This window comes from Galendromus occidentalis, unplaced genomic scaffold (assembly GCF_000255335.2).
Source record: "Galendromus occidentalis unplaced genomic scaffold, Mocc_1.1 scf7180000076381, whole genome shotgun sequence".
Lineage (NCBI taxonomy): Eukaryota > Metazoa > Arthropoda > Arachnida > Mesostigmata > Phytoseiidae > Galendromus > Galendromus occidentalis.
The window spans coordinates 303,054-315,970 of record NW_003804370.1 but is presented as its reverse complement, the minus strand read 5'-3'; the positions used below and the strand labels follow the sequence as shown (position 1 = coordinate 315,970).

At 51.0% G+C, this 12,917-nt stretch overlaps 1 protein-coding gene and 1 non-coding gene across 2 annotated transcripts; one reads left to right on the top strand and one right to left on the bottom strand.

The window, feature by feature from the left end:
* The first annotated feature begins 2,782 nt into the window (after window positions 1-2,782).
* Window positions 2,783-2,852, top strand: LOC114828578 (small nucleolar RNA SNORD31). Its single transcript, XR_003777146.1, has one exon. It is a non-coding gene; the product is annotated as a small nucleolar RNA SNORD31 (small nucleolar RNA).
* Window positions 2,853-9,055: 6,203 nt separating this feature from the next.
* On the bottom strand, window positions 9,056-12,552 carry ND-B16.6 (NADH dehydrogenase (ubiquinone) B16.6 subunit). Its single transcript, XM_003738946.2, has 2 exons — window positions 12,138-12,552; window positions 9,056-9,277 (listed from the first exon to the last, which is right to left on the bottom strand). The coding sequence occupies exons 1-2, from the start codon at window positions 12,450-12,452 to the stop codon at window positions 9,110-9,112; spliced, it is 483 nt and encodes a 160-aa protein (XP_003738994.1). The 5' UTR covers window positions 12,453-12,552; the 3' UTR covers window positions 9,056-9,109.
* Between the last annotated feature and the right edge of the window lie 365 nt (window positions 12,553-12,917).

Genomic DNA, 12,917 nt, shown 5'->3' with positions numbered 1-12,917 from the left:
CCAATCAGAGCGGCTCCCGTCGCTTTCTGAGGTGAAGGAGTGGAGAACTTGGCTCCCTAAGTCCCTAATCAACATAAGACTCCAATTCGGACCCCTTGACGTTGCCGATGCCGATACAAGCCCGAGGATGAGCAGATAGAAAATTGATCGCTCATAATAGACTCGGACCGCCAAGCCTACGCGGACCTTCCTTTCCACGAGAATCTCAATGAAGAACGTGAGTTCAAAATCTGTTGGAGAGGAATAATTCAACTTTCGAAACTGCGCGCGCTCAGCAAGCGACGCCTCTACTGCCATGGCCGCCGAGGGTATAAAGTGTGGGAGCAGCAGAAAACAGGTCTTTTGGTTGAGGCTATCGCGCGTCGCACGTGCGCTGCTGCATTCGAGCTTTGGCTCACGCGTGCTAGAACGATGCATTCCGCTGCCAAACATCATACACGTGAGTTGAACCCGAAGCTTACAACCTGCTTTCCTAATTCCACGTGAGGACAAATTGCTCTTATTGGCGAATCACCATGTGCGTTTGATTAGTCTTTCTGATACCACCACGTGCATCGCGAGTGGCGCGAATTTTCTTCTCTTATTTGAAGACAACTCCTCCCGTCTTCCAGGGGTAGTATCTCCCGAACGCTTTCACGGATTACACCGTCTCCGAAAAGCAGAGCTCCCATGTCGAGGCGTCGGATGAGATAGCAGACCTTCGCGGTTAGCGAGAAGTTCCGGTAGGTCCCGGGACACGTGTTGCGAGTCGAGCGATACTCTCTAATGAGCGTTTACGATGCCCCGTGATGCAGAAATTTCCCGTGAGCGAGAATTCGTAAAACTTGTCAGTACGGGCTTCGGAGCATTCCCTTCGCGTATGCAAAAGATTGTTCCGGCAGTCTTTTCGCGCTGCAAGGGTTTGTGGAGAGGCTCGGAACGCATTTTGAGAAGAACGATCGTAATGATTAGCAAGATTATGAGATCTGAGGGCGCTAGAGGAATACTTCTCGATGGCCGGATTCTGAAATGGTATCTGAGCTGACCCCGTATTCTTCGAACTCCAGGTGAACTCGAGACGCGAGATCCGGATGGAGGGCTCTGGTCGAATTCTCTCGGAACGAATAGCGGAGGTTAGTTTTGATGACGGTGCGATACTGTTAGTCGAGTCTCTGACTTCGAGACAGAAATTCATCATGATGATAACTGGTCCGTGTTTATGACTGGCAGTGATTAGACACATAACCATTTCTGACGCTCACGTATCAAGGAGGAATATATGTCATCGGTCCCTCCCATGGATTCTAACTAAAGGCTTCGCCTGCAGGTCGGACCGAATCCTCTGGAAATGCCTTGAGGTTTTGCGGATTTCGCCTTCCCTCGGGGCATGTCTGGCTCGCTATCAACGGCCCTGAATCGGTTCCTCACGGAATTTGGACGGAGCTCGGATATGCGACCGAGATTCCTTGTACAGGGCGGATCTCTCGAGGATCTGATCGACCGTTCCCGATTTCGATTGAGCAAGGTGAGTAAGATCCGTTAAGTCCACGGAGAATATACCGCAAAGCCCTGCAGCAGAAATGATGTCAACCCATAATCTGTCAATCCAATGAATGACTGTGATTAGACGTAACTCTACCAACTCTGATCTGCTCGATATCATTCAAAAGTCCTGAGACGGGATCGCGGCGCGAATCTGTCGTCGCCATTCCGATCGTGAATCGGTATCGAAAATGCAAATTTCGTCGATGTCCGAGCCACGGCTCGGTGCGGAATATTGATCCGAAAACGTTTTCACGCTCGCAGCTCATGTCTCGCGATGATTGCTCGGGAAGGAACCCTACTCTCGGAAAAACTTCTTCTTATTCCGGTGCGGTTTCCGTATGCGGAGCACCTCCGAGGTAAGTGTGAGCTCCCTCCTCGTTGCTCTTTCTCACCCAAGAATATTCATGTGATGAGAACCAAGGGACGTAATTCAGACCTCTCTGAAGACTCTTCAAAATTCTATCTGATACGCTCATTAGCAAACATGGCGCCGGTTCCGACTTGCTCGACTTCTCCGACTCCTGATCGTCTGACGAAACGTTGGATTTCTAGGTTCTTCGTTTTCCGATCTGGTGATCTAAGCGAACCCCGGTCTCATGCGACGAAAACTCCACCAACCCTAAAGCATGATCTGAGTCATAAGGTAAATGAGGCTCCTGAGACAGATCCGAATCGATTCTACTACGATAGGCTCTGCGATTATGATGAAAACCCCATGCACCACGCTGATCTTCGTGACTGACAAAAACTTACCACTTTATCTGAAAAGAGTTGATACTAGGAAACTCCTCCGGAAGAACATCCGATGAAGATGACTCAGACTCCCTCTTCTCTGCAGGTGCGTGTGATGGGGCCCGATATCCGTTGCATAGTTGGATCATGGACCGAGGTTCGTTCAGACAACTTCTTGGCTTTTTAATTCGGAACACTTCGAAAGTCTTGATCATGATGAAAACAATTCGCGTCTGCAGCCGAATCCACAACCGCCGTGCCTGAAAAGGCAGAACCCATCGGCGAGGGGTTCGGTGAAGACAGATAACACTTCACGTCTGAATCCACGCTCAAATCTACTATGAATCGTGACGAAGGTTTTCGAAGCAGCTATTTTCAATGTATGATCCTCTCCTTCCAGCGTGCGGAATCTGGTCACTGGTCCGGGGTGCGGGCTCATTCACGAAAGGGACAGACTCCCGCGGTCGGTGAGTGCAATAGGTTCTATCTCTCCCTGAGTGTTCAAAACCAGCTACTTCAAACGCTATCGTGTAGTGATGATATCATTTACCGCCCCAGGCTGAGTCCCCATGACTGATTGGATTTTCTGATTATTCGCGTGAAGAGGCGTATCGAATCCCGATTCGAGTGAATTCTCTGACTCACTATGTTTCTCTCCATGCTCAGGCTTGAACATCCCGGTGAATGCACTTCAGATGACCGCGTGGAAACCCTCCGAGTCGAACATAGAGGTAAGATTACTCCCCCTCCGAGATAGTACCCGTAGTCAAATCCTCCGCTTTCGTACCCACGAGACTGGAGATAAGTCCTACGAGGTTACACCAAGTCGGTCCATGGTTACTCGGAAGATCGGTACTTGCTCTTTTGGGACTAGGTGATATTCGAAACAGACTCGTTCGACTTCCGTCGGATCTGAAACTGCACGCTGGTCTGTCGCAATTATTCAGGACACGCTTAAACTCCTGAGTCGGATGTTCATCATGATGAAACAAACCTTCATTCAGACTAGAGTCGCTGAAAACTGTGATGCTAAACGGCTTTCTGACGATGAACATTACGCGGAACTAGATTGCTCGTATCGGCCGGAATGAATGCATTCTGAAGTTCCTCCCGCTCGGTTGCAGATCCCGAAGGGTAGGTGAGCTCGATGATGTCATCAACGAGGAACCGATATGGAGCTTCGATGGTGAGTTTCTCTAAAACGTCTACACTCTCCCCATCGGGGGACTTTCCAGTGCGTGTCTCATCAGATGTGTGATGAAAATCAAATCATTTCTGGTCTTCTTTTCCCGGCAGACTGATCGGTGGTGAAACGATTCTACTGAGCAAATTAATATATTTTCGGGAATGAGCCGAGAAATATGCGCCGGTTCTGATTGTTTGCTTCCATTCATAGATCCGAATCCCGAGACTGCCCCTGACTGGAGTCGGGAGCGCGCTATCTGAGCTCGTCCTGGATCGAATTTCCCGCCGGAGGCAGCTCTCACGGCGGAAACAAAATTAGCGCTCATCGGCGTCCGCGTCGACGCACGATGCGGCTTGGAGGTATGTCTCTGCTATTTTAATGCATTACGATTACCGGATAATAACATGATGTTTTACATCTTTCGGGTCCTAATTGCCTTGCGGACAACATACCCATTTGCTGATAAACCACAACGAAGAGTCAAGTCTCCCGCAGTGAACCCATCTCAATTTCATCTTCCTTTCCAGCTACTGAGCGACGGCCATTGGGGAGCCGACCTCGGTCAAGAACGCCGCTGCCTCGAGGGATCTCGACCTTTTTTTCCCTGAAGGTACGGCATGCGAAGCCGTGAACCCTGTCGCCTATATATGACATCAATGATGACTCAAGACGGGACCGATATCATGAGGAAATATTACCGGGCTGAATTTCGCAAGCTAGGCTCCAGCTCCCGTCCCCATCGGAACCAATGTCAAAATCCCTCCGATACTCGTTCTAGGTGCGATGGGCCGACTCCGAACATCAGTCCCGAACGAGATGAAAGAAGAGGTTCGTTCGATGTATCCATTTGATAGACATATTTATCTCCGCAATGATGACTACCTAGCTCACTCCGAATTTGAAGTGTGGACCCTTATACCTACATTATCTGAAAAAGCCGCTCCGGAGAATAATCGTGAGCTCCGATGCCATCGCGCTCCTCTCATCGAGAGTTCTCTTTTTCCAGAACATTCGATGCTGGACTCGCTTGGTTATTTCACGTCCGAAGGTAGGTGACAGCAGCTTTTTTGTTTTTGAAGCACAAATTTCGACATGGCCGTCTTTTATGATGATCATACCTAGCTCACTCTGATTAGAAAGTGAAGATCTCCAATACCTACATTATCTGATGCAAGAACACCCCTCATCGACGACTGACGATACCCACGTGGGATTTGACTAAAAGCTCTGATTCTTCTTGCAGAGTCATCCATCATCCTGGGGATTTTAACTACTCGGACGCGCCGCGGAAATCCATGGGTACGTTCGCCAACGGCATATCGCTACTCACATGTCGTGTAATGCTGAGACCCCGCAGTCACAACGCAGTCGTGACGGCGTCTCATGAGATATTTGATGCGTTTCGTGCTTCAAGAGCAGGAGCGTTTTTCGCCAGCACTACCAAAGTGTTGCAGGGCTGCCGACGTCTCAAGGGCGCTCTGTGTCAAAGGGGTGCCAGACCGAGCTCGCCCGAAAAACCCAACGACTTTACGATCACGTAGAGAATGTTGTACAAACGAGCGTGAACATTCCCGGTTGAACTCTTTATGTTGTCGTTGGGGCGTTTCCCAAGCCCCCGTGAGGAGACTTGACGCATCAACGCTTACCCCAGACCTGGGTACCGTCCTATTTCTGGAAATACACGATGCGAACATAGAACACTCCCTGACGCGTTGTCGGAATAATCGCACAGCGTTTCGTCCCGTTCAGAGAGTGAACAGCTCTCTTGAAAGAATCATCATCCAAAATATTCTCTTGTCTGACTCCGGCCTAATGAGCGTTTTTCCCTTGCAGCGAACAAGGTCCAATGGTATTCATCTCGAAGTCTATCGGAAGGCGAATGGTCAGCTTCTAACTCGAGAAGGCACCCTCTGATACGGGAAATCCCCTCTCAGTGGAACCTGTTCCATCGGGCCACACGGGAGGGGAAATCCGGAGCCTGATCGATGAGCACGCGATTGTGGGTAAGGCACTCTTCGTAGACGTCGAGCGGAGACAAGTGAGGGAGTCCGGTAGAGGTACCGAGGCGGCACTGAAGGATCTCAGTGACTAGGCCGAAGGTACGGCAGCCAAGGAGGTCGGGTAAGAACCTCCCTCCCCATGATGACTGCTCAGATCGGAGAGAGTATTCTCGATGATCTCGAGACAGCTCGATCTTCTCCTCAGCAGGAAGTAACTCCTGCGAGAGGAAAGAGTATTTTTGTTGAGTAGCGACGGAAGAAGCGATCAGTAGATGCTTGGAAACGGTCACAGAATCCTTGTATCTGCACCGAAGAATCGGGGATGACAAACCAACGCGACGAGGATTTCTGAGCGTGGGCCGTCGGGGATCTCGGAGACGAGATCTTCCAAGTGATGGAAAGATTTTCATCGAGTGGAAATATTGTTCCGGTAACCTGGGCGAGCCCCTTGGAGGAAGGAGACTTGGCCTCATGGAACCTGTCTCTTAGACTGCCCAATGACTCCTCCTCGGGCATGCTGCGGAGGAAAACCCCCAGGTGGTGAAATGGAAGGCCAAGTCATGAGAATCTTCCGAGAATCGTAGAGAGGGGCGAGAAAAGAGGCAGAGGAAGCTGCTCACAGGGAAGGTCCGCGCGGTAGCAAGGATCCGACCGATCATTGGTTGAAGAAAGTCCTACCTTGGACCTGAACGGAGACATCCGTGAGGTAAAGGGACGAGGCATCTCTTCCACACAAGAGCGAGGAACCGCTCCACTGTGGAATGAAGAGACTGTGCGGTATAGGAGCGGGATGCGAATAAAAGATTCACCACTCTGAGAACCTGGTTTTCAATCTAGTTGACCGGTGGACGAAGTGTATGCATGGTGGAGAAAATAAGGAGGGGATATGGGACCGAAGAAGTGGGCATAATTCCAGTGGACGAGACATGGTCTGGGGAAATTAATCAAAAAATCGATTGACATCCATTTGTCAACCTCAACGGAGCGGTACTGCTCTGAATAACATCGCAAGGTTCGTGTTGGGATCCTGTGGCCGCGATGCCTTGTGGTAGGGGCATCATGGGAGGGAAAGGAAGGAAACATCAAAATGCGAACGGGGCTTTGATCACGTGTGTCGCAACGACAGACCTCGGGAATCCGTCAGAATGAGATTAGGGGAAAGGATTAGCAGATGAGTGGGAGCTTGCTGGCAACGATTGGCTGAATTTCGAAACAGAAGTGGCCGGAGCGTGCGACCCGGAGAAGACGGAGGAGTTCGCAGTCGAGGCGGACAGATTCCTCACTACACAACATCGGTGCTGGACTCGGGGCAGCGATGGCGGACGATAGGTCACGTTACGTCTCACTTGACTCCAAAGCCGCGGGTGGATTGGACATCCCGACTCGCATCAAATTATATGACTGCAGGCTCGGACTCGACATCCGTGGACCTGATTGAGGGCTCCTTCCCATCTGGGATTCCTCTCTGCCTGATCGGAAAGCGACAGACGCGAGATTTCCCTAATTCATCATGTTTTCACCTCCTCTTTGGATCTTCGGGACCAGAATCCGTGTCAGCTGCCCCTCTTCAATCTTCAATTCCGAAACAGCTCCCATCTCCGATCGAGCGCCAATCATCTGTAGGAGATTTAGCGCGATGAATATCACCTTGATTTCCTTCTGAACGAGTATGACGAGTTTCCGAGGGGAATGCGCAGATTTTCGGATCGCTTTATTCAGGGATATATATATCTGTTTCCCGTGTTCCCGCTCCGGACTCAGACAGCGAGGTTCGCTCTCGCCGAATTCGATCGAGCTCTCTCTCAGAACGGCAACTGAGTGTGGTATCCATCTATCCATTGCTGTAGAACCTGTCTCAGTAGGTAAGATAGGAAAGAATTGCTGAATTGAGGGAAAATTTTCACCGATCCCTCGAAAAAAATCCGGAAAGCAATCGACACTGGATAGAAACCCGAGATTTTCACGTATGGTTGATTCTGGACGGTTACAGCAACCTTCGTGATCTGCAACGAAGTAACGGCCACGTTGAGCTACGTCGGGTCCGCAAGGCGGCTGATCAGAGGAGAGATTCCTGCAACCCACCTGAGGTGCTTCGCCAGTTTCTGCTTTCCTTAGGGAAAAGAACGCGGTCAGATCCGCAGCGAACATCTGCCAGGCTGTCGTGAGCCTTCCGCCTCCGATACTCAACGGGTAATTGATGTCGAAATCGAAGAAGAAGTCCTGGACCAAGATCTTTAAGGAACAGTCGAGCCAATATGTTTCGGGGAGTACAAAAGCACCTCGGAGACTGTAGAGCAGCAGCCGGAAGCTGGTCACGTACTGTAGTTTCGAAGCGCACGTAGTCCAAGGTTTCGTCGCAGACCGCCGATATTCCGCCTGGGAATTGGAGGCCGAAGAGTCCTCGGGCCCGCCCATTGCAAATCTGGATTTCGATGACGGGGAAGCTGATCATTCCACGAGAGGGGTAGCGTCAAACTCTCAGAAACAATTATAAACAGTCTTCTAGTTACGAAATCGGGCCCCAGAGATACCTTGAAAACTCCGTACTCTTGACAAGTTCCGAGGGGATTCGGCTCATTCCTGCGCAAAGTCTCTCGATTCGCGTCGAGGATTCCAGTTATAACCTTGGTTATGAAATCGTCCCCCAAGCACAAGAGCGGAGTTTGTCGACGACTTCGATTGCCTGAAGCGAAAACCGCCGAGCACAACGCCGAAGCACTTGGCGGTGGTTTGAATCAAGATTACAGGGTCAGAGAAGACGTCGACTGGATCTGGAATTCCAGGAGAACTTACAGAGTTGAAATGAGTAAGCAGTCCGCAGACTTCATCGCCCAGCTTCTGCGGTCGAAATCACACCGAGCGCCGGTCCCGTTTTCGAATTAGGTCGTCAATTTGACGTTTGCGGCCAGTCAAGCTTTAGGCTCGAACACAGCCCAATTAAGACCTTCCGGGTCTTCGAGTGAAAAAATGTTTACCCTGTCCCTCCAGGCGTCATCGCAGTTCACTTCGACCGGCGTCATTCGGTGGAAAAAGCTCTCAGCATGACTTGGCAAAATATTCTAGTCTAGCAGCACTGAATCGTGGCCCGCGATTCCGGTGCCAACTTTCGGCGAGTTCCAACAAATCGGGAGAGTCTCGAGATTCCTCGGATCTGTGGATGCTGTTACATACAGTCTCTTCGCTTTAGGAATCTGCCTGACACCTCGACGCGAGTCTGGAGCCGCGCGATAGCTCGAGGAAATAAGTATTCGGGGTAATGGAGCCGCGAGACAGTTTGCTCCTCCGCTTCCTCCTCTTCATCGAGGCACCTGAACCACCTCCCGTCTCCGGTAGGATGTGTCCGCTGATGCCCGTAGCGTCGATTGTAGAAGATCACCCATGGGCTCGATTGGCTGATTTATGGAGCCATGCAATTACTCTCTAACGAAGTATTCCGTGGCGTGGACGTAAGCCATACACATGCACAAACGACTCCCGGAAGCCTCGCCGCCAGTTTCCGAGCCTCCACTTTTCGTTCGACGAGCCTTCACCTACAGAGATAGCTATGTATGTACCTAGCACGAGTCTGGGTTCCCGGAGGGACAAGTGCTGTTCAGGCATGATTATCTCAAAATCGGAGTAACTTCAATTTATTCTCTAATCCTCGAGTTGACATGCGTCCTGGGGCTCAAAGGAGCTTTCCTCTAGGGAAATAGTTGAAATGAGCCATGGGGAAGGCCCAGGTCCACACGATGTCTGCCTCCGAGGCGTGTGCGAAGAGTTCCTCAATACTCGGATCGAGGTGATAATCTTCCGGCAGCGTGTTGTAAATCGGGAGGTTGTAGTGATGCCCGATCTGGAATCGAATGACGAACGAAATGTCAATGTTTGCGAGAGAATTAACGAATTGGGAGCAGATCTTTGCGGCTGGACTCCTAATTCCTACATCAGATACGGCAGCGGAAGACATGTATCACCCTGTGAGAGCATAGGGGCAATATTATAACGTCACTTCAAGAATATCTAAGAGTCTGAGCTCGGCCACCGTCCTCTTTCCCGAAGGCAAGGAAATCCGAGACGATTCGGAGACGAAATAGCGCACATTTCAGCGGTGTAGAGTATACTCTTCTGAAGAGGACCTCATTCAAATGGATTCGGAACAGGGAGTCCGGGAGCAAGAGATTGATTTTTCTCGCTCGATCGCCTCATTCGTTCGGCATCGACGCTGCCCGATGTTCTCGCCTCACCCGAGGTGGAAATGAGTTCCGATGATTCGATGTGGGTCCCCGCTCAGGTGGTCGAAGGCATCGGCGTAGTTACCGTTACAGAAAAAAAAGTATCCTCATGATGCCAAGACTGTACTGACTGAGACGAAAGCCTGTGGAGCGCGGAGGCTGAAGCGGCCGGAGCGAGATTCGGCTCAGGTCCAGGTCCGGAAGGGGAATCGCCCGGGTGTCGAGAACGGGAATGGTTTCCGCGAGTTCACGCTCTACGATTCGTCGTCACGACAGCCGTGTAGGATAAAAGATCGAGCTCTAAAAAGAGGCTCGGATTCTCGAAAGCTCGGAGAATCGGCTCATAACGGCAGGTCTCTGGAAATAATTCGCGCGGGACACTGCATGCAAGAGAAAAGGAATATTGACGAATATAAGCGGAATTTTGCGAGTCACAGGACTCCACGGATTTCGCCGCGTGCCGTAACCAGGGGCTGCCGTATCATGACCGAGAATGAAGTCCGTGATTCCGGGCTGGGAAAACCGTGAATACGGAAACCACATCCGAGCCGAAACCCTCTCCGATAGAGGGTATCTCCCTCGAACGACGCGGGCGCCTGCTCGCCGGTCGTCGTCGAACATCTCGGACTGGGGGATATATCGGATGTTGGAACATGTTCCATGGCGCCCTCTCCAGATCTTTCCCAATGAACGCAGGTGTACCCAAAAGCTCAGTACTCTCTTCCTGTTGCACATCAATGATCTTCTCGCCTCCTCCTCAAATCCCATACACAGCTTCGCCGACGACAGTACACTCCATGCTGGCTACTCTTTTAAGGAGCAGCCGACCTTTACCCAAACAAATTCCTCTCGAAGCCCACTGCTCTCCTCCATCGATTGCAAGCTCCGGAAGGAAACCCTTTTCACGAAGAGAACCAAGCCCTTTGGTCCAACCATCTCTTTGGACAACGAAACGCTACTTCCTTCATAGAATATCTCTGTTTTGTGCGTGTGCCTTTCATCAAATCTTAAATGGCACAATCACATGGCAAACATGGCCAAGTCAGCCTCCCAAAAACTAGGATTCCTCTTCGGAGCCAAACGTTATTTTTCTCCCTCTCACCTTCTTTTGCTCTATAAAACCCAAATCCATCCCCCTCTTGAGTACTGCTCGCATATCTGGGGCGAGCCCGCTCCTTCATCCCTCTCTATCCAGGACTCTGTTCAAAAACGTGCTATACGTCACATCGGTGATTCAGCCATATCCCCCCCTCTTGAATCTTTATCCTCACGTCGGCGTCGTGACGTTACCGGCCTCTGCCTATTTTATCGATACTTCCATGGAAAATGAAATCTCTCCCTTCGTTCCCCCTATTTTGGTTCCGCCCGTGTAATCAGAAAGAGTACAAAGCAGCATCCCTACTCTGTCCTTTCTCGAATCGTACTGCTCATTTCGCCGCCACCTTGTTCCCCCGCACATCTTGTCTATGGAATGCCTTCCCCCCCCCATGTCTTCCCTTCAACGTATGATCCTAAACTCTTCAAATCCAACACTATCCGCGCTCTCCCTTAGGGTAAAGAGCCTTAGGTTTTTCAGCGGGTAATGATTACATGAGCCCCACACTCCAGTCGAATTTCCCATTCTTCTGGGTAGTGCGTCAATGCATTTTTTCGCATGGCTCTTTTACCTTCTCTTCCTACCTCCCCCTCAGTCCGCCTCCCCCTTTCCGCGCTCGGAGTTCCTTTCGAGAATTTTAAGGCCACCCCTTTGCGAGCTGCTCCACCGAAAGAAGAAAGAAAATGAGAGGAATCTCTGGAACCTACAGAAGGGCAGAGACAAGGAACAGCTGCCTCCAGAGGAATTGGCGACTCCACGAAGGAGGCTACGAAGTTCTCCCCGAGACTCTTTTGCGTACAGTCGAAACGCTACAACCCACCTCCGTGCCCGCGGAGCGTGCCGTCAGCGCGGCGCGACATCTCTACAGTTACGATCCAGACAAGCGGGGTATCTATCGATACTCAAACCGCCTGTTCCTGGAACATTTCTACACGAGGAATCAGCCGTTGGAGCAGTTGAGGGCGCGCTTCCAATGAAAAGGTTGACGCCAACTCTATCCGATTGTTGTCAATGCTCCCCCAGCTTCGAGTGCTCCCATCATTTGCTCTCACTCATTGTGTTATAAGTTTCACAACCGACGTCCGACGTCCCGCCGACGCCCCGTTTCTGGTGAATATATCGAAAATATTAATATATATCTCGCCCTTCCTTCCATCCTGATGATACTCAGCTGACCAATGGTGGTACCTCTGGTTCATGCGCGGAGCGGCACTTGCTCGGCAACTTGTCCAAGAGGGAAGGCCCCTCTCATGAACGGCAACATCTCCGGGCTCGCGAGTGCGGAATGATCCGGCACTTCCGGCTCACCATACATTGAGAGCTCACCGCTTCGATGGAACCTCCACGAACGATACATGAACAAGAGAAGATTCAGTTCGGCTCACCTTCCAGTTGGGGACGTCTTTCATGACAACCTTCTCCTCTTCGTGCATCCTTCTGAGATGCTTCATGTAGGCTCTGTCGCGTTCGGCCAGCATGAAGGGCGTGAGTGCGACGTCTCGATCGGCATTGTCCAGCTTCATATGACGATAACGATGAAAACCGGCTCGGTATCCAATCCAACTGATGATGCTCATCGCTCCGAAGTAGGTGAAGAGGAATCGATTCGTGAAGTACTTCTGACCGGGGACCCTTTTAAAATTCAGAGCCTTATAGCCGCCCTCGGGCGGCATATCCTGTCTGAAGGCAGCCTGTGCCATGGTCGGTTATGGCTACAGGAGACCGATTCCTCAGAACGATCGCCTCCGCGGTGTGATGTTCCCCACGAAGATCTTAACACTTATAGAGGACACGATCTTTGTGAGTAAACAAGCAGAACGTCGAAATCGAAACTACTCGCGCAAAACCGAGCGCGCGCGCCAAACGTGCACTTGGCATCAGGTATCGGGTCCATCATTTCTCAAGCGCGTTCGCCAATCGAAGAGTTTTACATTTACGAGGGTTGGCTCCGCGCAACGATTCGCGGACAATTTCGAATCGAAGGGTCGATCTACTCAGGGGGGCGGAACCCCCGACAATCAACCCGGGGCCACCCCAGCAGGAGAGGGGTAGAAGGGGAAACGAGATGCTGCGTATCGCAGTGAGATGGAGAAGATTGAATATTATGGCGCAGTCGAGGAAGGAGGGAGCCGCTGCTTCGTTCCACCGTTTAAATAAGTTTACAT

Coding starts and splice junctions, on each gene's coding strand:
- ND-B16.6 (XM_003738946.2), bottom strand. CDS start 12,452: ATGGCACAGGCTGCCTTCAGACAGGATATGCCGCCCGAGGGCGGCTAT. Junction 9,278..12,137: donor AAGACGTCCCCAACTGGAAG/GTGAGCCGAACT, acceptor ATTCGATTCCAG/ATCGGGCATCACTACAACCT.